This window comes from Oryx dammah, unplaced genomic scaffold (genome assembly GCF_014754425.2).
Source record: "Oryx dammah isolate SB20612 unplaced genomic scaffold, SCBI_Odam_1.1 HiC_scaffold_27, whole genome shotgun sequence".
Classification (NCBI taxonomy): Eukaryota; Metazoa; Chordata; class Mammalia; order Artiodactyla; family Bovidae; genus Oryx; species Oryx dammah.
In genome coordinates, this window is record NW_024070211.1 from 10,477,578 (window position 1) to 10,499,213 (window position 21,636).

General features: G+C 40.3%; 1 protein-coding gene across 1 annotated transcript in view; it reads left to right on the forward strand.

Moving 5' to 3' along the window:
• STX12 (syntaxin 12) overlaps window positions 1-17,290 on the forward strand; it is a 38,935-nt gene extending 21,645 nt beyond the window's left edge. Inside the window, exons 4-9 of the mRNA XM_040229830.1 lie at window positions 2,277-2,414; window positions 4,554-4,597; window positions 6,198-6,303; window positions 13,596-13,668; window positions 14,364-14,446; window positions 15,752-17,290. Coding sequence (XP_040085764.1) covers window positions 2,277-2,414; window positions 4,554-4,597; window positions 6,198-6,303; window positions 13,596-13,668; window positions 14,364-14,446; window positions 15,752-15,844 — 537 coding nt within the window. The 3' untranslated portion in view covers window positions 15,845-17,290. The remainder of the gene's footprint in view (window positions 1-2,276; window positions 2,415-4,553; window positions 4,598-6,197; window positions 6,304-13,595; window positions 13,669-14,363; window positions 14,447-15,751) is intronic.
• Window positions 17,291-21,636: the final 4,346 nt, after the last annotated feature.

Consider the following 21,636-nt stretch of genomic DNA (forward strand, 5'->3'; position numbering starts at 1 on the left):
TTACATAAAGTGGTTATAACAATATGATATGTGATAAGCATTGTATAAATATTAGCTGTTACAATAGGGTTACTTTGGCTTTATTTGTAATAGTTAAAAATAGAACAATCTAGAAGGAATGCTTACATAAAATTTACTAGATCAACTTAATGGAGTATTATGTAGCAAAGACCAAATTGTGAAGAGTATGTTAACATGGAAAATGTTTATGATATACTTAAAAGATAATATTTTTGGATAGTGAGATTAGGGAATGATGTTTTTTCCCCCTCTATCATTTAATGTTTATGTAAAAATTAAAATCTCAGGAATGGGATAAAAAGTCCCTCATCTGAATTTGCTTTCAGTGTTACCATCTCTCTCCCAGGTGTGAAATGTGAGTCTTCCTTTGACTTTATCCTCCTTTACCCCCAGCCAGTCGCATAATGTTTTTTAGACTCATTTCTTTGTGTTCTCATTACTGATACCATGTCTTCCTAACCTTAAACCTTGATTATTGTGGTCATCTTTTTGACTTATTTCATTTTCGCATTCCATTGTGTTCACCATCGTGGACTCATCTTTCTAAGTTATCATTTTGTACACATCATGGTCCCCTCATAGAAATCCTCATTGCTCTTTGTTTTTTAGAGGTTGAATCCCAAACTCACTAGCTTGGCATTTAAAACCTGCAGCTGGTGGGCTTCCTTGGGGGTCTGGTGTTTAAGAGTCTGCCTGCCAATGCAGAGGACACGGGTTCAGTCCCTCATCTGGGAAGATCCTGCATGCCACAGAGCAACTAAGTCTGTGAGCCACAAATACTGAGCCTGAGCTTTAAAGCCTGTGTTCCGCAATGAGAGATGTCACTGCATTGAGAAGCCTTCGCACTGCAGCAAAGAGTAACCCCCACTCTAGAGGAGGCCTGTGTGAAGCAACAAAGACTTGGACAGCCAAAAATAAATTTAAAAAATAAAATAAAACCTGCTGTGGGGACTTCCCTAGTGGTCCAGTGGCCAAGACTCCACCCTCCCAATGCAGGGGGTCCAAGTTCAGTCCTTAGGAAACTAGATCCTATATGCCACAACTAATAGTTCACATTCCACAACTAAAAACTCCACAGGCCACTACTAAAGAACCTGCATGCTTGAGTGCATGGGTGGTAAGTCGCTCCCATCATATCTAACTCTTTGTGACCCTATGGACTGTAGACTGCCAGGTTTCTCTGTTCATGGGATTCTCCAGGCAAGAATACTGGAGTGGATTGCCCTGCCCTACTCCAGGGGATCTTCCCGACTAGGAGTGGAACCCCGTCTCTTAGTCTCCTGCGTTGGCATGCGAGTTCTTTATCACTAGCGCCACCTGGGAAGCCCTGCATGCCACAACGAAGATCAAAAATTTTGTGTGTGCCACTAAGACCCAGTATGGCCAAGTAAGCAAATCTTTGAAGAATAAAAATAAAACCTGCAGTGGCCAGCCCCTTCCCTATTTTTTCAATTTTATCTTTTAGCTATTCTCATGAAAAAAACCTTTGGTTCCAGTCAAACTACCTTTTTATAAATCCTTTGCAAATTTCTGCCACCATGCCTTTGCTCACACAGTTACCTTGCATGGCTTTGCCTTTCCCCTTCTCTCTACTATTCATGCCTTACTCTTCCCTTAGTGTCCACCACCTCTTGAGGCCTTGACTGCTTGGATTCTTACTGATTATATACTTGCCTCTGTATAACCTGTAGTACCAATTGACTATAGCAAGTGCTCTCAGTATGTGCTTTTTGAGACATAGTATCAGTAAGCTAAATAAACATAGCCTGTAACTCTGCAGAATAAGCTTTTAGGTTCTCAAAGATTTTGAACCTCACTACAGTGTAAAGGCAAACGATTCTATGGTGTTCAGGTAAGCTGTGAACTAACTATAGATGAATACAGTTTAACATGTTAGCAAGGAAACAGTCTCTTTTTGAGTCCAGTCTAAATCCATAGGTGTTTATTCTTCTTTTAGATTCTCCTGGGAACTAAAATTCTGAACTGTGGTTCCCTCTGAGATTCCCTTACAAGGTAAAAGATACCTAGTTCACAGGTTTGTAAGAATGAAAGAAGGAAAACTCTGACTTGGCCTATAGTATTAACCAGAGATTTGAGTTAGAAAAGAGCAAGTTCATTCATTTAAGGAAGAGCCTATTTCATAGTTCTTTTCCTAGTTGGGAATTTTTAGGGGGTGTACTTTTGCTTTTAAAGGGAATTAAAACCAAATGATTCTGGGTTAATATGAAATTTTAAGTTCTTGTTTAATTTCCCAGCGCCAGCAGAAACTTCAGAAGGAACGTCTCATGAATGACTTCTCTGCAGCCTTAAACAGTTTCCAGGCTGTGCAGAGAAGGGTGTCTGAAAAGGAGAAGGAGAGCATTGCCCGAGCAAGAGCTGGATCTCGTCTTTCTGTGAGTTTATTTCCAAAAGAAGGCCTCTGCAAATTTCAGGATGTTCTTTCCTAAGTTTAAAAAATTTTTTTGACCATTTGTCTTTGCTTACTATCCCTGCGAATAATAAACATGGACATTAGCTGCTATGAAAATGTCAGATTGGTATAACCTTTGTTAAAAAAGTGTACATACGGTCAAAGACTGGAAAGGAATATGCACAAAGATTTACAAAAATGACAGGTAGAATTATGTTTAATTTTCTTTTTTCTCTCTCATTGTCATATTGATCTTATGTTAAAAGTTTTTTAAAAAGAAAGGTTAAATCCGTTTCCTAGAATGTAGAGGGCTAGAATGTAGAAGGCTTCTCTTTGAAAAGAATTAACAGATACTAGATTTTAACAACTCAATGTCTCAAAAATATCGAAGAGCCATGAAAATATTAAGATCAAAGCCTAAGAGAAGGTGTGAACCCATAGAGATAAGCAGAGCACCGAAAAAAACTACTTTTCCACTGATTACATTTACTGAGGGCAAACATGAATTCAGTTTTGATGTCCTTATGGCATGAAGTCAAAGTAATGGGTCCATGCAAGATGGATATTGTAAAAGAAGGTGCTTGCAAATTAAACTGGGCCCTAAAAAAAATGAAAAGTAAGCCCTCCTGTTCCCTAGCAGACTGCTAAAAAGATTGCATTAACACTGAGGACGGCAGGAGGGAGGGGAAATCCAGACAGTAAATTATACCACAGAGTAACCTTCAGGCAGATTTGCTGTCCAAATTCATATTACTTGAATGGTCCAAAAGCCTGAAGCTTCCAGAAGCCCTGGTCTGGTTGAGTACCTTCGCGCAAACAAAAGCAAATACAAATCGTCTCTGTTCACACATCTTTTATCCTAGCGCCCAAAGAATACCGGCAAATAATTTTTGCAGTGTAATGAACAGCCCACGGTACACAAAGGATGTAATGCAACAGGAACTTTCCTACCTGACCAGTGGTAGTATGAGTTGGAACAAGCACTGGAAAACATTTGGCTGTAACTTCAAAACACCTTATGACCCAGCCATTCTACCCCAGAGAACTCTGTGTGTTTGTACAAAGATATAAGTACAGGAGTGTTCATAGCAACATTATTTGTAGTAGTCAAAAATCAGAAACATTTCAATGTCAATTAACAATAGAAGAGATAAATACGTGGTGGTACTATAATATATTACAACAGAGAAAATGAACCATAGTATATTTAGCATCAGGGATGGATCTGGCGTAATCTAATCTGATCCAATCAAAGCATGAAAGAATACAAACAGTATAATTCCATTCATGTAAAATTCAAAATCAGATAAAATATTAAATATTGATATGTATCAATATTTTAAAAACACAAGAAAATGGTGGCCAAAAAGTCGGGATAATGGTTACTGTGGAGGAGAGGGAGGTGGTGGTTATTGGAGAAGGGCACAGATGTAGGCTTTAGGACACAAGCGGTGTTTCGTTTCTTGATCTGGGGAGAGAGTGAAAACTAATAATAATTTAAAAAACCCCACTGTATTCCTCTGGGTGGGTAGAATTTTGAAATTTTCTTTATTTTGCTTAACTTTTTGATTACTGTTATCATAAAAAAAGGGAATTTTTAAAAAAATAGATTGCTCTTTTAACTTTTTTCCTAGTTGTTAAATTACAAAAGTCATGTATCATTAGACTGATTTTTGAAGTCAGTTTGTCACTTTAGAACCTGATATGCTTTAAAGGTCTATTTTTTAATAGAAATCTTTACAAGTTCTGAAAATGTGTTTGCTTGCACGTTTTCCATTCTTTCCCTTAACCCACCTCTCTCCAAATTTAAAAATGTTATCACTGTTATTAGTTTTTATTCCTTTCTCCTACCATGTTCTTTCCATCCTACTTAGTATAGTTTTGATTCTGAACCCAAAGTGGAGTGCAGATTGGCTTTTGATTACTTCACACCCATTTCCCAGTCAAGACAGATAGCCATAGCCCTGTGTCATCTTATAGATCCTATCAGAGCCAAAGGATGTTGCTTCTTTATACTGTAGCTAAAGGAGGCCATTGTGTGTGTGTGTGTGTGTGTGTGTGTGTGTGTGTGTCTGTGACATGTTTGTGAATAACAGCAGCAATAATGCCATCTACTTTCTAGGCGGAGGAGAGGCAGAGAGAGGAACAGCTCGTCTCCTTTGACAGGTAAAGGAATTGTTCTAAGGTAGATAGTTGAGATGGGATTTTATACTTTATACTTACTTTTAATTTTAAAAATCAGTGAGAAAAAAGGAGGAAAAATAAAGGGACCCCTGGGGTCAGTTCAGTTCAGTCGCTCAGTTATGTCTGACTCTGCGACCTGATGGACTGCAGCACGCCTGGCTTCCCTGTCCATCACCAACTCCCGGAGCTTGCTCAGACTCATGTCCATCGAGTTGATGATGCCATCCAACCATCTCATCCTCTGTCGTCCCCTTCTCCTGCCTTCAGTCTTTCCTAGCATCAGGGTCTTTTCCAGTGAGTCAGTTCTTCGCATCAGATGGCCAAAGTATTGGAGCTTCAGCTTTAGCATCAGTCCTTCCAATGAATATTAAGGACTGATTTCCTTTAAGATTGACTGGTTTGATCTCCTTGCAGTCCAAGGGACTCTCAAGAGCCCTGGGGTAGGTAATTTATAATCCATCAAATTAAAAAAAGTCAAAACAGTGGGCTTTTCCATGATCTTTGAATTATGAAAGGGATAATTTCAAAGTGAATAAAAAACTTTCAAGAAATCTCTGATGTCTGTGTGAGGAGAGGGTTTGGCTCAAGAGGAATAAATAGAAACCCCCAAAACCTACTATTTAGGAGGGCTGAGATTTTATCTATAATTCAGATATTAGTTCTTCAAAGTTCCTGGGTTTCTGTTTACTCATCCCTAAAATGGAGGCAACCCTAGAAAAAGCAAATGATTTGTATCTGCAAGACATCTCCTTCCTCCTCCAAACTGAATTAACTAATTCCATAGAGATGTATTGATGGTACTAGTTCAGAACATAAAGTGTTTTGTCAAGGTGTGCATCTGTCTTGCCACCCCTATACTCTGAGTGCCTCAGAGGCCTGGAGTGTCCTCTCACTCAGTTTTGTATCTCCAGCACGTGGAGAAAGTTCTCTTAAGTATTGTGGAGATGACATGTGATTTATGCGTACTACTGGAAAGGTGCATTTAATACTGAATTTTCAAAGTGCCATGTCTCATAAGTCATATGCCTTGCTTCTAAATATGGTACCAGAAAAGAAGAGTTGTAACATTTCATTAGCTTTTTCACTTTGCTTTTCTGTTAAGAGACATTTAACAGCCTCAAAGAAATCCTTGAAAACCAGGAGATATGATTCTGTCAGACTAATTGGTGAGGCACTGACAGGTCACTTAACCTGCTCTTCTCTACCCATTTAGTACCTGAGATGCCAACACAGCTTGCACTTTGAGAGCGTCCTGAGAGAGAATGGGCCAGATATTTCAAATCTCTGCCTGCTTCTTGTCTAGAAGATTATAGAGTGTATCCCTGGATGGAAACAGCAAGGAGTCCCATCCCTTGTAATTCTGCCTCCTCTTAGTTTTGCCTATGAAAGCTGACTTGGTTTTCTTGGTGTTACCAGTTCTTTGCCTCTGGATGTGAAGAATGTAACCTCCAGGGACTTGTATTGTTACCAGAGGAGTTGGAGGCCTGGTACTGTCTTTGGACAGGCTCTGCTGACAGCAGAGATGATATGTCTTAGGTACACCTTGCGGGGAGGAATCAGCCCATGTGCTTGTCTCCTGCAGCCATGAGGAGTGGAACCAGATGCAGAGACAGGAGGATGAGGTGGCCATCACGGAACAGGACCTGGAGCTTATTAAAGAGAGGGAGACAGCAATTCGGCAGCTGGAGGTGAGGGCCAGGTCATGTTTTTTGTTTGACTCAGTGTATCTGCAATCTGGTTTTTCTCTCAGTGATTATGAGAAAGGATGAAATGAGTTGTATGGTTTGCATATTATGTGTCAATGTAATCATGGTGAATTTGAACTACTCTTACGACCGTATCAGGATTCCCTGGTACCTCAGCTGGTAAAGAATCCACCTGCAATGTAGGAGACCCTGGTTTGATTCCTGGGTTGGGAATATCCGCTGGAGAAGGGATAGGCTACCCACTCCAGTACTCTTGGGCTTCACTGATGGCTCAGCTGGTAAAGAATCCGTCTGCAATGCGGGAGACCTAGGTTCAGTCCCTGGGTTGGGAAGAGCCCCTGGAGAAGAAGGGAACGGCTACCCATTCTAGTATGCTGGCCTGGAGAATTCAGGCCACAAAGAGGATTCAGGGTCACAAAGAGTCGGACATGACTGAGCAACTTTCACACTTCACTAGGATGGTACTGGTCATGGTGCCTGAGGATACCTGGACCCCCTCCTCAGTCACCATATTTTATATGGTCTCCATGAGAATTCCCATGGAGAACAGAACAAGGCCAACAAATATTTTATTAAGACCTTGTCCCCAAACCTCAATGCCAGTCTCTAGGTTTGGTGGGGCTCTACGGAGAGCCCTTTGCTTAGTCTGAATAACCCAGAATAAAGACAGGCCAAAAAGTTTGCTCCATTTTTGTGCATCTGAAAGTCCAATAACAAATTGTGGGTATCCCATCAGTGAGTCAGAGAAACAGGAACAATTCTTGAGGTGAGGGTTGAGAGAGAAGTCTCAAGGCCTTTCTTACCTGAGTTTCCAACTTTAATTTTTTGCATGATGACCAGTAAAATATCCTTAAACTTGAGTACTTTTCTCCATGGAGATGGAAGACTGCCATCTTGGGGGCAGTGGGGGGAGGAGGGTTGTAGAGAGGAGAAACTTTGATCTCCTCCTTGACCTTCATCTGTGGCAGTGGTTCTGAACCCTGACTGTACTTTTAGAATCACTTGGAGGTTTTTTTTTTTAATGCCCCACCTCTTCTCATGCACCCACCAATTACTAGTTTGAACCGCGTGTTATTTTCTTATTTTTTTGTAGGTTAAAAATGGACAAACATCCACAGGAAGCCCTGGGTGAGGGCATTTTTTATCTTACAAACTTGCCAGGTGATTACAAAGTGCAGTCAAGGTTGAGACACACTGCCCTAGAGCCCTCTGTTTTTTTTTCTTGATACTTTTTTTTTTATTAATTTTTTTTATTGAAGGATAATTGCTTTACAGAATTTCGTTGTTGCCCTCTGTTTTTTGATGAAACAGTTCATCCTTGTGCTCGTACTTAGTCATGTCTGACTCTTTGTGACCCCATGGACCGTAGCCTGCCAGACTCCTCTGTCCAAGGGAATCTCCAAGCAAGAATACTGGAGTGGGTTGCCATTTCCTACTCCATGGGATCTTCCCAACCCAGGGATTGAACACATATCTCCTGTGTCTCCTGGATTACAGGTGGATTCTTTACCGGCTGAGCCATCAGGGAAAGCCCGACGTTTGACTTCAAAGATGTCATGTGTTTTCATCTATTGCTACTAATCATCTAATTGATTCTTTAACATGAGAAATCCCATCCAGCCGAGAGTAGAATGAGATGTGAGGAGCTGAGGAGAGGAGTGTCATGGGCAATTGACATTCAACAGAATCAAGGTCTAATTCCTTAGCCGTTGCACTTTTGTGTCCAGTAATTTCCTGCATCTAACATGCAAACTCTGCTCTAACAGTGCAGCAGCACACTCCGGTGTGCTTCTCTTCTTCTCCCACTCTATCCTTCCCACACTCTGGTCACCAAATATGTGTTTTTTTCCCCCACATCAAGCAATTCTGCCACATCATCAAGATATGCTACAGTGCAACTTAGTTCTAATACTGTCTTCCTGGAGTTAGCCTCAGATCCCACAGATTGAAGGTTCAATCCCACAAGACTGACCCCCGTTTCCGCGACTTCAGGTGCCAGTCGCAAATCCAGGTTGTCACCTGTGCTTCTGACCAACAGGTTGGAAATTGGAAGTTCTCATGATCCCCTCCTTGGGTTTGATTAATTAGCTGGAGCAGCTCACAGAACTCAAGAAAACAGTTTACTCATTAGGTTACTGGTTTATTATAAAAGGAGACAGCTCAGGAAGAGCCAGACGGAAGAGATGCATAGGGCAAAGTATATGGCCAGGGGTACATGGCTTCCATGGGGCTTCCCCGGTGGCTCAGTGGCGAAGAATCCGCCTGTAGTGCAGGAGATTCAGGAGACCTGGGTTCTATCCCTGGCTCAGGAAGATCCCCTGGAGGAGGACATGGCAACCCACTCCAGTATTCTTGCCTGGAGAATCCCATGCACAGAGGAGCCTGGTGGGCTATAGTCCATAGGATTGCAAAGAGTCAGACATGACTGAAATGACAGCACGCACGCGTGCATGGCTTCCATGCCTTCTCCAGGCCCACTACACTCCCCATATCTCCATGTGTTCACTAACCAAGAAGCTCTCTGAACTTCTGGTTACATGAGCATGATTGATTAAATAATTGGCCTTTGGTGATTGACCTAACCTTGAGCCCTCCACCCCTCCCCAGAGGTTGGAATTGGGGCTGAAAGTTCCAGTCAGCTAAACACCAGGTTGGTTCCCCTGGCAACTAGCCCCCATCCTTAGGGGTTTTAAAAAGCCAAGCTATTAACATACTCAGGAGTGGTTGAAAGGGTTTGTCTTGTATTAAAAAGGACATCTTTATCTCTTTTATCACTTAGAAAAAAATTTTAGGAGCTCTGTGCTCGGATTGGGACAAAGATCAAATATATATTTCTTATTATGAATCATAATATTACACCCATGTTATAGCCAAACTGGGCTGTTTGTTCTTTAACCAAGTTACCTTTCTATGTATATGGCTTCTTAAGTCCTGCCTCTTCTGCCATAGTCTTCCTTCTCTGCTTGAGGTAAATGCTATACCATTTATTAGTCATTTACCATATAATACCCTTTCTTTTAAGTGCTGCACTCAATATGTCAGCAAATTTGGAAAACTCAGCAGTGGCCACAGGACTGGAAAAGGTCAGTTTTCATTCCAATCCCAAAGAAAGGCAATGCCAAAGAATGCTCAAACTACCGCACAATTGCACTCATCTCACATGCTAGTAAAGTAATGCTCAAAACTCTCCAAGCCAGGCTTTAGCAATACGTGAACTGTGAACTTCCTGATGTTCAAGATGGTTTTAGAAAAGGCAGAGGAACCAGAGATCAAATTGCCAACATCCGCTTGATCATGGAAAAAGCAAGAGTTTCAGAAAAACATCTATTTCTGCTTTATTGCAGAGAAGGCAATGGCACCCCACTCCAGTACTCTTGCTTGGAAAATCCCATGGACGGAGGAGCCTGGTAGGCTGCAGTCCATGGGGTCACTAAGAGTTGGACACGTCTGACCGATTTCACTTTCACTTTTCACTTTCATGCATTGGAGAAGGAAATGGCAACCTACTCCAGTGTTCTTGCCTGGAGAATCCCAGGGACAGGGGAGCCTGGTGGGCTCCCGTCTATGGCATCGCACAGAGTCAGACACGACTGACGGGACTTAGCAGCAGGAGCAGCAGCTGTTTTATTGACTATGCCAAAGCCTTTCACTGTGTGGATCACAATAAACTGTGGAAAATTCTGAAAGAGATGGGAATACCAGACCACCTGACCGTAACCTATATGCAGGTCAGGAAGAAACAGTTAGGACTGGACATGGAACAACAGACTGGTTCCAAATAGGAAAAGGAGTACATCAAGGCTGTATATTGTCACCCTGCTTATTTAACTTCTATGCAGAGTACATCATGAGAAACGCTGGGCTGGAAGAAACACAAGCTGGAATCAATATAGCTGGGAGAAATATCAATCACCTCAGATATGCAGATGACACCACCTTTATGGCAGAGAGTGAAGAGGAACTAAAAAGCCTCTTGATGAAAGTGAAAGTGGAGAGTGAAAAAGTTGGCTTAAAGCTCAACATTCAGAAAACGAAGATCATGGCATCTGGTCCCATCACTTCATGGGAAATAGATGGGGAAACAGTGGAAACAGTGTCAGACTTTATTTTTGGGGGGCTCCAAAATCACTGCGGATGGTGACTGCAGCCATGAAATTAAAAGACGCTTACTGCTTGGAAGAAAAGTTATGATCAACCTAGATAGCATATTAAAAAGCAGAGACATTACTTTGCTGACTGTGGTCCATCTAGTCAAGGGTATGGTTTTTCCTGTGGTCATGTATGGATGTGAGAGTTGGACTGTGAAGAAGGCTGAGCGCCAAAGAATTGATGCTTTTGAACTGTGGTGTTAGAGAAGACTCTTGAGAATCCCTTGGACTGCAAGGAGACCCAACCAGTCCATTCTGAAGGAGATCAGCCCTGGGATTTCTTTGGAAGGAATGATGCTAAAGCTGAAACTCCAGTACTTTGGCCACCTCATGCGAAGAGTTGACTCATTGGAAAAGACTCTGATGCTGGGAGGGATTGGGGGCAGGAGGAGAAGGGGACGACTGAGGATGAGATGGCTGGATGGCATCACGGACTCTATGGATGTGAGTCTGAGTGAACTCCGGGAGATGGTGATGAACAGGGAGGCCTGGCGTGCTGCGATTCATGGGGTTGCAAAGAGTCGGACACGACTGAGTGACTGAACTGAACTGAACTGAATTGAACCCTCTCTTCTTACTTATCTTATTGTATACTGATCCCTCCACCCCCAGATAACTATTATTAAGCCCTTTTATATTGACAGCAACTAGCCAACTGTCCTAACTATAGTAGACTCTTAACAAGTAACTGAGGTGCTGGCTAGAAGTGTTCTTGCCAACTTGTGATCAGGAAGTCATTGCTTTGAAGGTATCATTTTTGTATTGTAGCATCTGAGAGGCAGCGCGTTGCTTATTGAAAGAGCATGGGCTTTAGGAATATAATCCTGGCTGCAGTGCTTAGTTTCCTCACTGATGAGTTGTGTGACTAGACAAGTTACATAACCTCTCTGAGCCTCATTATCCTCAAAGAAGACACTTACTTCATAGAGTTACTGAATGATCAATTCAAACATCGTGAACTTTTAAAAAGATTATTTATTTATTTACTTATGACTGCGCTGGGTCTTTGTTGCTACCCGAGGGCTTTCTCTAGGTGCAGGGAGCTGGGGCTATCTTTGTTGTGGTGCGCAGGCTTCTCATTGTGGTGGCTTCTCTTGTTGCAGAGCACAGGCTCTGGAGTGCAGGCCAAGGATCAGACGTGTGTCCCCTGCCTTGGCAGATGGAGTCTTTATCACCAGACCACCAGGGAAGCCCATCACGAACTTTTAATTCTCAGTTTTGCCACGTGCTAGCTGTGAGACTTCAGGACAAGTCATTAAACATCTTTGAGCCTTGATTTTCCTCTTCTGTAGAATGGAGATAATACATGTCTTATTAGGTTGTCATGAGGACCAGTTACGCACACACGCACACTAAGTTGCTTCAGTCATGTTCCAACTCTGTGCGACCCCATGGACAGCAGCCCACCAGGCTCCTCTGTCCACAGGATTTTCCAAGCAAGAATACTGGAGTGGGTTGCCATTTCCTTCTCCAGAGGGCCAGTTAAGTAATAGTTCTAATAGCTAACACTTATGAAGTGGTTATTGCATGGTTCTCATCTCACATGCTAGTAAAGTAACGCTCAAAATTCTCCAAGCCAGGCTTCAGCAATATGTGAACTGAGAACTTCCTGAAGGCAGAGGAACCAGAGATCAAATTGCCAACATCCACTGGATCATCAAAAAAGCAAGAGAGTTCCAGAAAAACATCTATTTCTGCTTTATTGACTATGCCAAAGCCTTTGACTGTATGGATCACAATAAACTGTGGAAAATTCTGAAAGAGATGGGAATACCAGACCACCTGACCGGCCTCTTGAGAAATCTGTATGCAGGTCAGGAAGCAACAGTTAGAACTGGATGTGGAACAACAGACTGGTTTCAAATAGGAAAAGGAGTATGGAGTACATCATGAGAAACGCTGGGCTGGAAGAAACACAAGCTGGAATCAAGATTGCCGGGAGAAATATCAGTCACCTCAGATATGCAGATGACACCACCCTTATGGCAGAAAGTGAAAAGGAACTAAAAAGCCTCTTGATGAAAGTGAAAGCGGAGAGTGAAAAAGTTGGCTTAAAGCTCAACATTCAGAAAATGAAGATCATGGCATCTGGTCCCATCACTTCATGGGAAATAGATGGGGAAACAGTGGAAACAGTGTCAGACTTTATTTTTTTGGGCTCCAAAATCACTGCAGATGGTGACTGCAGCCATGAAATTAAAAGACGCTTACTGCTTGGAAGAAAAGTTATGACCAACCTAGATAGCATATTAAAAAGCAGAGACATTACTTTGCCGACTGTGGTGCATCTAGTCAAGGCTATGGTTTTTCCAGTAGTCATGTATGGATGTGAGAGTTGGACTGTGAAGAAGGCTGAGCACCAAAGAATTGATGCTTTTGAACTGTGGTGTTGGAGAAGACTCTTGAGAAGTCCCTTGGACTGCAAGGAGATCCAACCAGTCCATTCTGAAGGAGATCAACCCTGGGATTTCTTTGGAAGGAATGATGCTAAAGCTGAAACTCCAGTACTTTGGCCACCTCATGTGAAGAGTTGACTCATTGAAAAAGACTGATGCTGGGAGGGATTGGGGGCAGGAGGAGAAGGGGACGACTGAGGATGAGATGGCTGGATGGCATCACGGACTCGATGGACGTGGGTCTGAGTGAACTCCGGGAGTTGGTGATGGACAGGGAGGCCTGGCGTGCTGTGATTCATGGGGTCGCAAAGAGTCGGACACGACAGAGCGACTGAACTGAACTGAAGAACTTTTTATCTAGTACTTCTGAAAATACTATGAGATGGGTACTGTCAGTGTCCACATTTTAGTAGGGAGGTCCAAAGAAGTTCTTAATTTAAGGTTGAACAAGACTGTGGAGGGTTAACAGTCCTCTGTAACTGATAGTCAGGCTCCAAGAGACTGTGTTTCTAATTACCTACCTGGCATAGTACTCTGCATACAGAAGTCACTTAGTAAGTGTTAATAATTAACTTTATTTTCATTTTCTGTTTATAGAGAAAGCATGATTTATAAGCTTTAAAAACACATGTGTTACATTAATAGCCAGAACTTTTAGGTAAGTAGAGGAAATGAATCTTCCAACATGTTACTTAATATTGGTTAAATTTTTTGTGTGTGTGTTCCTTAGGCTGATATTTTGGATGTCAATCAGATATTTAAAGATTTGGCCATGATGATCCATGACCAAGGTGATATCATTGGTATGTATTATTGATACCTTTAACATAAAGGTGAGTGGATAGTTTTTGTATGCAAAGAAGTCAGTAAGCTATGTCTTAGGAATCTAGGAATACCATTTAAAAATCACTAAGTTCATTTTCTTAGCAATTTTCTTACGTTGTCAAATGTGGAAATTAAAATGAGGCTTCCATGAATAGCCCATTCACTTGCCGTAGCCTCATATTAAGTCTTTGGCTGTTTAGGGAAATAGCTGTCAGCTTCTCAGTTTTTATCTCCAGAAACTTGCACAACTATGGGATTCGAAACCCTTTTTTAAAAAAAACTTTTTATTTGGAAATAATTTCAAGTTCACAAAAAGTTGCAAAAATGAAAATAACAAGGAACTCCTTTGTAAGCTTTACTTAGATTTACTTCTTGTTAACATTCTACCCCATTTGCTTTTTATTTGCACTCTTTCTATGTATTTACCTGATTTTTTTCTGAACTGTTTGTGGATGATTTGCATACTTCATAACCCTCTACCTCTAAATAATTCTTCAGTGTTTATTTCCAAAGAAGAGGGCTGTTCTCTTATGGGGCTGGTAACTTTTGATCTCATGGCTGGATAGTTGGAGTGATGGTGGTGAACAGGACCCTTAGCATCAGAATGCTCTTCAGTTTGCAGTCTTGAAACATCCGACTGTGGTAAAGCATCCACTGCCCTTCTTTTTTGCAGACAGCATAGAAGCCAACGTGGAAAGCTCAGAGGTACATGTAGAAAGAGCCACTGACCAGCTACAGCGAGCTGCTTACTATCAGGTAAAAGCAGGTACAAAAGAAAGTCACTGTGCTGTAGACTCTAGGGGCCATCAGAGTCACTGACACATGGAGAACAGCTGCAGCCGTCTGTTTGGTCTTAAGCTGGAGGCAGGCAGTCATAATTGCCATCCCAGACCCATTTTTAGTATTTTCCTTTGCAGAGAGATCTACAAAAAAGGCATCAAACTTTGAATAAACTGACATGAAAGATTTTTAGCTACAAAGCTAGCATGATACCTAATTTGGGGTAAGGCTAATTTTCTAACCTAAACAACTGAAATTTGTTTCAGTTAGGATAGTAATAGGTACAAAGTAGGACTTTGCAGATAATTTATGTTGACTGTTGCCACAGAAAATGGACAGAGGCTCAGCTTGGACTGCTGTTTATGTATGATTTAGTTGGCTTATCATATGGGGATTATTTTGTTGTGAACAAATAGGGGTTAATTGTTCTACTTTCTGTAAAGTGGTATTTTTCTACATATTATTTGAAACTCTGATTTTACGAACTTTATCCAGGTCTTCACCTCAGTTTATACATGTTGTGAATGAGGTCCTTCTCATTTCTCCTCAACCTGGTGTTGCATGGGTTTTTAGAAACAAATAGCATTTAGTCATTTACCATGTTCCTAAGATAATTGTATTTCCCCTGGGACTGTTCTTAAAGAAATTGTATTTAACAATAGTTTCCTTTTAAAAAGTGAGTGATGACTTTAATATCCAACAGTAAAGAACAGTCAAGTAAATTATATATATCCACTTCATGTTATTTTATGTGGGAATTAAAAGAGATGTTTATAAAGAGTTTATAATATCACAAATTTTATTCTAAAATATTGAGTGAGAAAACCATCAGACATGATACAGTATGGTCCCAGTTTTGTCAGATAAATGTGCCTGGATAAAAGATCAGAAGGAAATACAATTAAAATGTCAGCTGTTTTATCTGTGGGTGATTATTTTTTCTTCTGCTTGTCTGTATTTTTTACAGTGAACATAAAATTTTATAATAGGTATAAAACCTTTATTCAAATACACATGTACAAATAACTTATTTTATGGCAAATAACAACTTGCAACATAGATGTAAACAGTTCCTTTGCAAAACTGTATTTGGGAGCATTGAATGAGGACTTGCACTGCTGTCTAGTACTGGTACCTTGAGATTTTTGAGAAGGTGTCTGCATAATCATACACAGTTTAATTTTGCATTACCCGGAGGCCGATTAATGAAGCACTCTTGGAGTTTTATAAACATTTTTTACTTGTTTCATGAGTGTCTTCTTTACATATTTCTCTCCTCAGAAAAAATCTCGCAAGAAGATCTGTATCCTGGTGCTTGTCCTGTCAGTGATTATTGTAATCTTGGGATTTATTTTGTGGCTAGTTAATAAATGAAGTGATTGCCTCCAGCCTTCTCCCGCTGAGCTGTTTTCAAGGGCAAGTGCTTGTTGGAGTCTTGCCAGAACAAACTGATCATAAGAAGAGAGAATACACCAGAATGTCTTGTAATAATTTAGTTAGAAACTAACTACTAACTAGTCCTTGGAATTAGTGACCTATGGAGACAGTATTTATCAATTTGTGTATACATTTTACTGATTTCTCAAATTAAGAATTAATTTAATGTGGATTTTCTTTTCTCTTGTATTCTGATTGCTCATCATCCCAAATGTTTACTTAAAATTCCATTCTAGATATTCTTGTTTTGGTAGGCTAACACTACAGTCTTATAATATTGTCTTTTTATGTATATACAAGATTTACCTTTTTACTAGCAACTGAGATGGAATTACTTTCAGTCACCCAGTACATTGGAGTTTGTCAGAAACTGTATAATAAGCCAGCAATTTTTATTATTTAAGATTTTAATTTGAATTTCTAAGAAGCCTGTTCCCTATATGCTTTGGAAAATTTTGTCAATGTATTTAACTAGAGAGTAAAAAATTGCACATGTGATCCAGATTAAATGAGAAGTAATGATTTGAGCTGGCCAGCTACTGGGGATATGTGTTAATCTGGGTTTAAAGTTTATTACTTGTTAGTGTCATTGACTGCAGTTCATCCATATATACGCTAAACCATCTTGTCCACTTTTTGAAGAGGTTCATTTAATTGACATTACGATGCTCTATGGCATTCCTCTCCCACCTGTCTGTATAGAATGGGAGAATTAGACAAAGCATGCTTTTGGAAAGCAAACAGGAATTGTTTGGAATGATTTAATCTTCTGTTGTTGTTGCTCAGTTGTGGTTCTACATTCCTGGTAAATGATGACTGTTGCCATCAAAAGGCTGCCCCCTACCCTAATAAGGTTTGCTGGGCATTTGGTGGCAGGGAAATTTTAAAAGCTAGACTGAAGTTGGTTTAAAATTTAGAATTTAGTCCTGTGAACTGGCAAGAAAACAAAGAAAAGATACTTTTTTTGTAAATAATATTGGTTTGGAATAGTGATGTTAGAATTATCCTAATTTATGAACAAGAGGTTAATCTCTCCATGCGTAGTTTTAGACCAAAAAAAATGTTTCAATAAAAGATTGCGGTCTTGTAATATAAATGTTGTCCACTCCCCTTTTTCACAGGTCTAGGGAAGTTACAGGGGAAGTAATTTTTTAGGTTCTCAATAAATGTGAATTGGGCCAACAATTTCAGTTCATCCTTTAGTGAATTAGAGGATTTGGCTGGGTATATTTATATTTACTTCTTCCATTCCTTTTAATGTTCCTTAATCTTCTTTTCCTAAAATAATGTGAACAGCAGGGAAACAAGGGCTAAATACTTAAGTTTCTTTGCACTCTTGCATCATTTCACCCTCATAATACAAATAAACATTTTAAAAGCTTCTATTATAAGTTTCTATGTGTTAACATCCTAATGCAGTACATATTGGATGATGTGCTGTCCAGAGAAAAACCGAGACCTGCAAGAACACTGGAGATCAGGTGAGGATTGGTTTGGGGGTGGAAGAGGGCCTTTCCTTGAAGAACAGAATAGAGCTGTTGGGGTGTCACAGAGGCCCAGGCAGCAGCTTCAGAGCTAATTCATTGGTTCTACAATCACTGCCCCTTCAGCTCTAAATTATATTTGGACCTGAATACATCATTTATAACACTCTAGGCAAGAAAAAAAAGGCTTGATTGTAAAAAACAAAACAAAACAAAACACTTTTCAGTTTGGGTTAAATGAAACCACCATAGTTCTGTTCCGTGATACTATATAATCCCATGGTGGTGTGGTAATAGTAAACATGGGTTGCAAATATGACCTTGGCCTAGAACTGCAATGGCCTGGAACTTGTAGTAGTTACCAAGAGGTTCTGCTAAATGGGCCTAACAAACCTGTTCACAGAATCATCCTTATCTGTGCTTCGTTCACCTAGAGGGCACCATGGTTTAGGGCAGTGATGTTCTTAACTATGTCTTCACATTAGAAACAAAAAAATACTGATATCTCAGTACCCCTGCCACAAGATTCTAATTTAGTTAGTGGGGGTTATAGCTTGGATATAGGGACTTTTAAAGCTCCAGATAATTCTCAGGTATAACCATGGTTGAAAACCATTGGTTTGGAGGTCAGAAACTAGACTGGGGTACAGAAAGCCTGGAGAATCTTAACTCTCTCATTTACTCACTATAGGTATTTGAAGAAGTTACTTAACCCATAGTCCCCAAGTGTCCTCAGTTGCTCTCTTATAGCTTTAAATTATCTGATTATAAGGATCACAAGGGTTTAGTCTGAACATACAAATTCTTTTTGTCTCTTTATTCCTTTCCTTTTCTCTCTCTCCCTTTCTCCTTTCTTTATGGAAGGTTCTCTTCAAGTGAATTAAAACTGTAGTATAGGGTAGAGTAGAAGTGTTATGTGGGCCACTTCCTCTGGATATTCGAGAACAGGAACTTGTTAGCTGCTAGATCTGTGCTCCCTGAACAGGTTTTGTTTTGCTGAGGAGTGGAGATACACTCCTTTGTACCACTAGCAAAAATATCAAAATGAAACTATGCTTCAGTCAGTGCAAATTAAAACACCTTGAGCCTTCTCCCTTCAGTTTTTGTTTTTTGGGGTTTTTTTTTTTTTTTTTCCCCTTCTTCTGTTCAGAGGCAGTTCTCAGTCATGGGAGTGAAACTTACTTTTGGTCACTAAATGCAGACCAGAACTCAACTCAGTATTAGATAGAACTCAATTCTATCATGTTTCTAGGAGTAGGAATCACCTGCTTCCTCCCTGCTTTTCTAAGCATGTTTAGGGTATCCCTAGGTTTCAAAGAATTTTTCAGTATTGCTTTCCAGCACTATGAATTACAACTACTTCAGAATCTCCACCTTGCCAAGGAATAGCTTGAAAGATTTTGATTCTAACCCTTTCTGCTTTTAGGTCAACTGAGGAGTTCATTTGAATCCTTATCCAAAATGAAATTTGATTGACAAAATAGTACTTAATTTTTAAAAGAGATAAAGTTGAAATGATAGAATTTTTAATGTGGGACTCTGATTGAAGACCAATTTTTTACAGTCCGTGGAGAAATGAGAAAAATAATGTTAGTGGGCTTTTTAAAGTGCCGTCTTTGAGCTAATGGCTTCCTCACTTTTTAAAAAGATTATGAAAATGAAAAGGTGGTGATGTTAGGTCACAGTCTTCATTTAAAAACCTCCTTAGTTGGCAAAATAAAAGTTGATGCCACTGTAGTATTTTTTTTCCCCTAGTCCATGACATCTCTAATGTCTGAATCACTCATCTAGACTAGCCCCATCGCTTTACAGCTGAAGAAGCTGAGGCCAAGGATGGTGGTCTGCTGTAGGAATTTAAAGGCTTGTGGAAGTGCTCTCATTGGTCATTTGTGGGGTGATATTAAAGCCCTTACTACAAACAATTCACTATGCTAAACATTTTACATTTATCATCTTATAGCCACAAAACCATTGAAGAGATGTATTTTTCTTGTCCTTTTTTTATGGATTAGGAAACTGAGGCATAGTAAGTGACCTGGCCAAGGGCACACAGTTTGAGCAGTGGAGCCAGGCTTTGATCTCAAGCACACAGACTTCAAAACCATACCTTTAGACCTATGCACTGTCTCCATTCATCACTAATACAAACTGTCCTTCCACCACCTCTTTCACAAAGCTTTAACAATCCAGAGTAATGGCAATTTCTATTCACTTTTCATGAACATCTTTTCTTTTCTTCACTTCACTTCAGTCAGTTCAGTCGCTCAGTTGTGTCCGACTCTTTGCGACCCCATGAATCGCAGCACGCCAGGCCTCCCTGTCCATCACCATCTCCCGGAGTTCACTCAGACTCACATCCATCGAGTCCGTGATGCCATCCAGCCATCTCATCCTCTGTCATCCCCTTCTCCTCCTGCCCCCAATCCCTCCCAGCATCAGAGTCTTTTCCAATGAGTCAACTCTTCACATGAGGTGGCCAAAGTACTGGAGTTTCAGCTTTAGCATCATTCCTTCCAAAGAACACCCAGGGCTGATCTCCTTCAGAATGGACTGGTTGGATCTCCTTGCAGTCCAAGGGACTCTCAAGAGTCTTCTCCAACACCACAGTTCAAAAGCATCAATTCTTTGGTGCTCAGCCTTCTTCACAGTCCAACTCTCACATCCATACATGACTACTGGAAAAACCATAGCCTTGACTAGACGGACCTTAGCACCTTGTAAATTTTTTGTTCACCACCCGGCTAAATGAAGTTTCCTGGTGTACCTACCATCTGTATACAAACATTTGTTTTTCAGTGTCTCCATCTGATCATTCATATCAAAGATGTTCTAAGGAAGTTTTTTTTATATCAGTATATTCCTTATGTCTTTAGATTCTATTCTAAGGAAGTCTCAAAGTCTAAGAAACTATAATCTTTTTTGAGATACCAAAACCCACTGGCAGCTAGTCCAGCATTCTTTACATTTCAAAAGGTTCACCTCCTAGACTGCTGTCCTCTTGTTTGCATATCTGTACTGACATCATTGGTACCCAAACAAAGAGCATTTTGCTTTATAAGGCCTAGGTAAGTGTGCCATTACATTACATCAGCGGTCAGTGTGAATATTAGCTGTGCTGAAAACAGGGGAAATGGCCAAGGAATAAAGAATTAGAAGGGTAAGACTATATTTTAGGTTTCTTGGGTGTATATTCAGCATTATAAGGGATTAAATAATGGACCACCCATGGAAGCTGAGAAATTGAAAGACAAAGCTGACATGTTATTAAGGTCACTGACAGCTAGAAATGCCTTCAATACCACTTCATGCCTGAAAAGGGCATAGGACCTCAAAGGCCCACACAATCTCTCCAGATAAAAGTACCTTCTCTTTTCTGTTATACTCAAAACACTTGAGACGATTTAATTCTTTTTAAGAATCAAGTCCTTGTGCTCAAAGGAGGAAGCTATAGCCTGTTTTCCTGAAACCAAGTTTAGAACTATTGGCCTAGTCTTATCTTTGGAATCACAGGGCTGGAAAAGGGGGTATATTAACCTGTTCATTTGATAAGTGATCTGAGGGAATTCCCTAGCAGTCCAATGGTTAGGACTTGGTGCTTTCACTGCTGTGGCCCCAGGTTCAATCCCTGGTGAGGAAACTAAGATCCTTAAAGCCACATATGCAGCCAAAAAAAAAAATCTGACCAGTTAACATCCTTGCTGGATGAGTTTATTATGCTATTGAAGACCAGTGGAAATGTGATTCTCCTAACAGTTGATAATTTTAAATTCTAAGTTAATATGCTACAGTTAAATCTTGATGCCTGGAGATGTCACCCAGGGCAAAATCTTTTGAACAGGTTGATGTTAGATTTAAAATCGAAAGGGCCAGTAGTAGGGAATCAGACAAGAACTCCACCATAGAAAGAGATAATCTGCTGTGCAATGCCTCTTTATAGGTGAACAGTAATTTTGCATTTGGTTTCCTTAAAAGAAAAAAAACAGGTTGGATAATCCTCTCATGTTTTCTACAAAACTGAAAGTGTTGGGTTTCAGTTGCATGCTAATAATAAATATGATCATATCAACATCAAAGTGTGAGAGAGAGTAATGATTAAAGAGCATGGGCTTTGGCCTCATACAGATTTAGGTTTGAATCCCACTCGTTCTAGCGTGAGGCTGGGCAACTCAGTCTCTCTGAGCCTCCCCTCAGGGATCTATAATACCTATTTCAAAGAGAGTTTTAAAGATTAAATGAGATGATCCA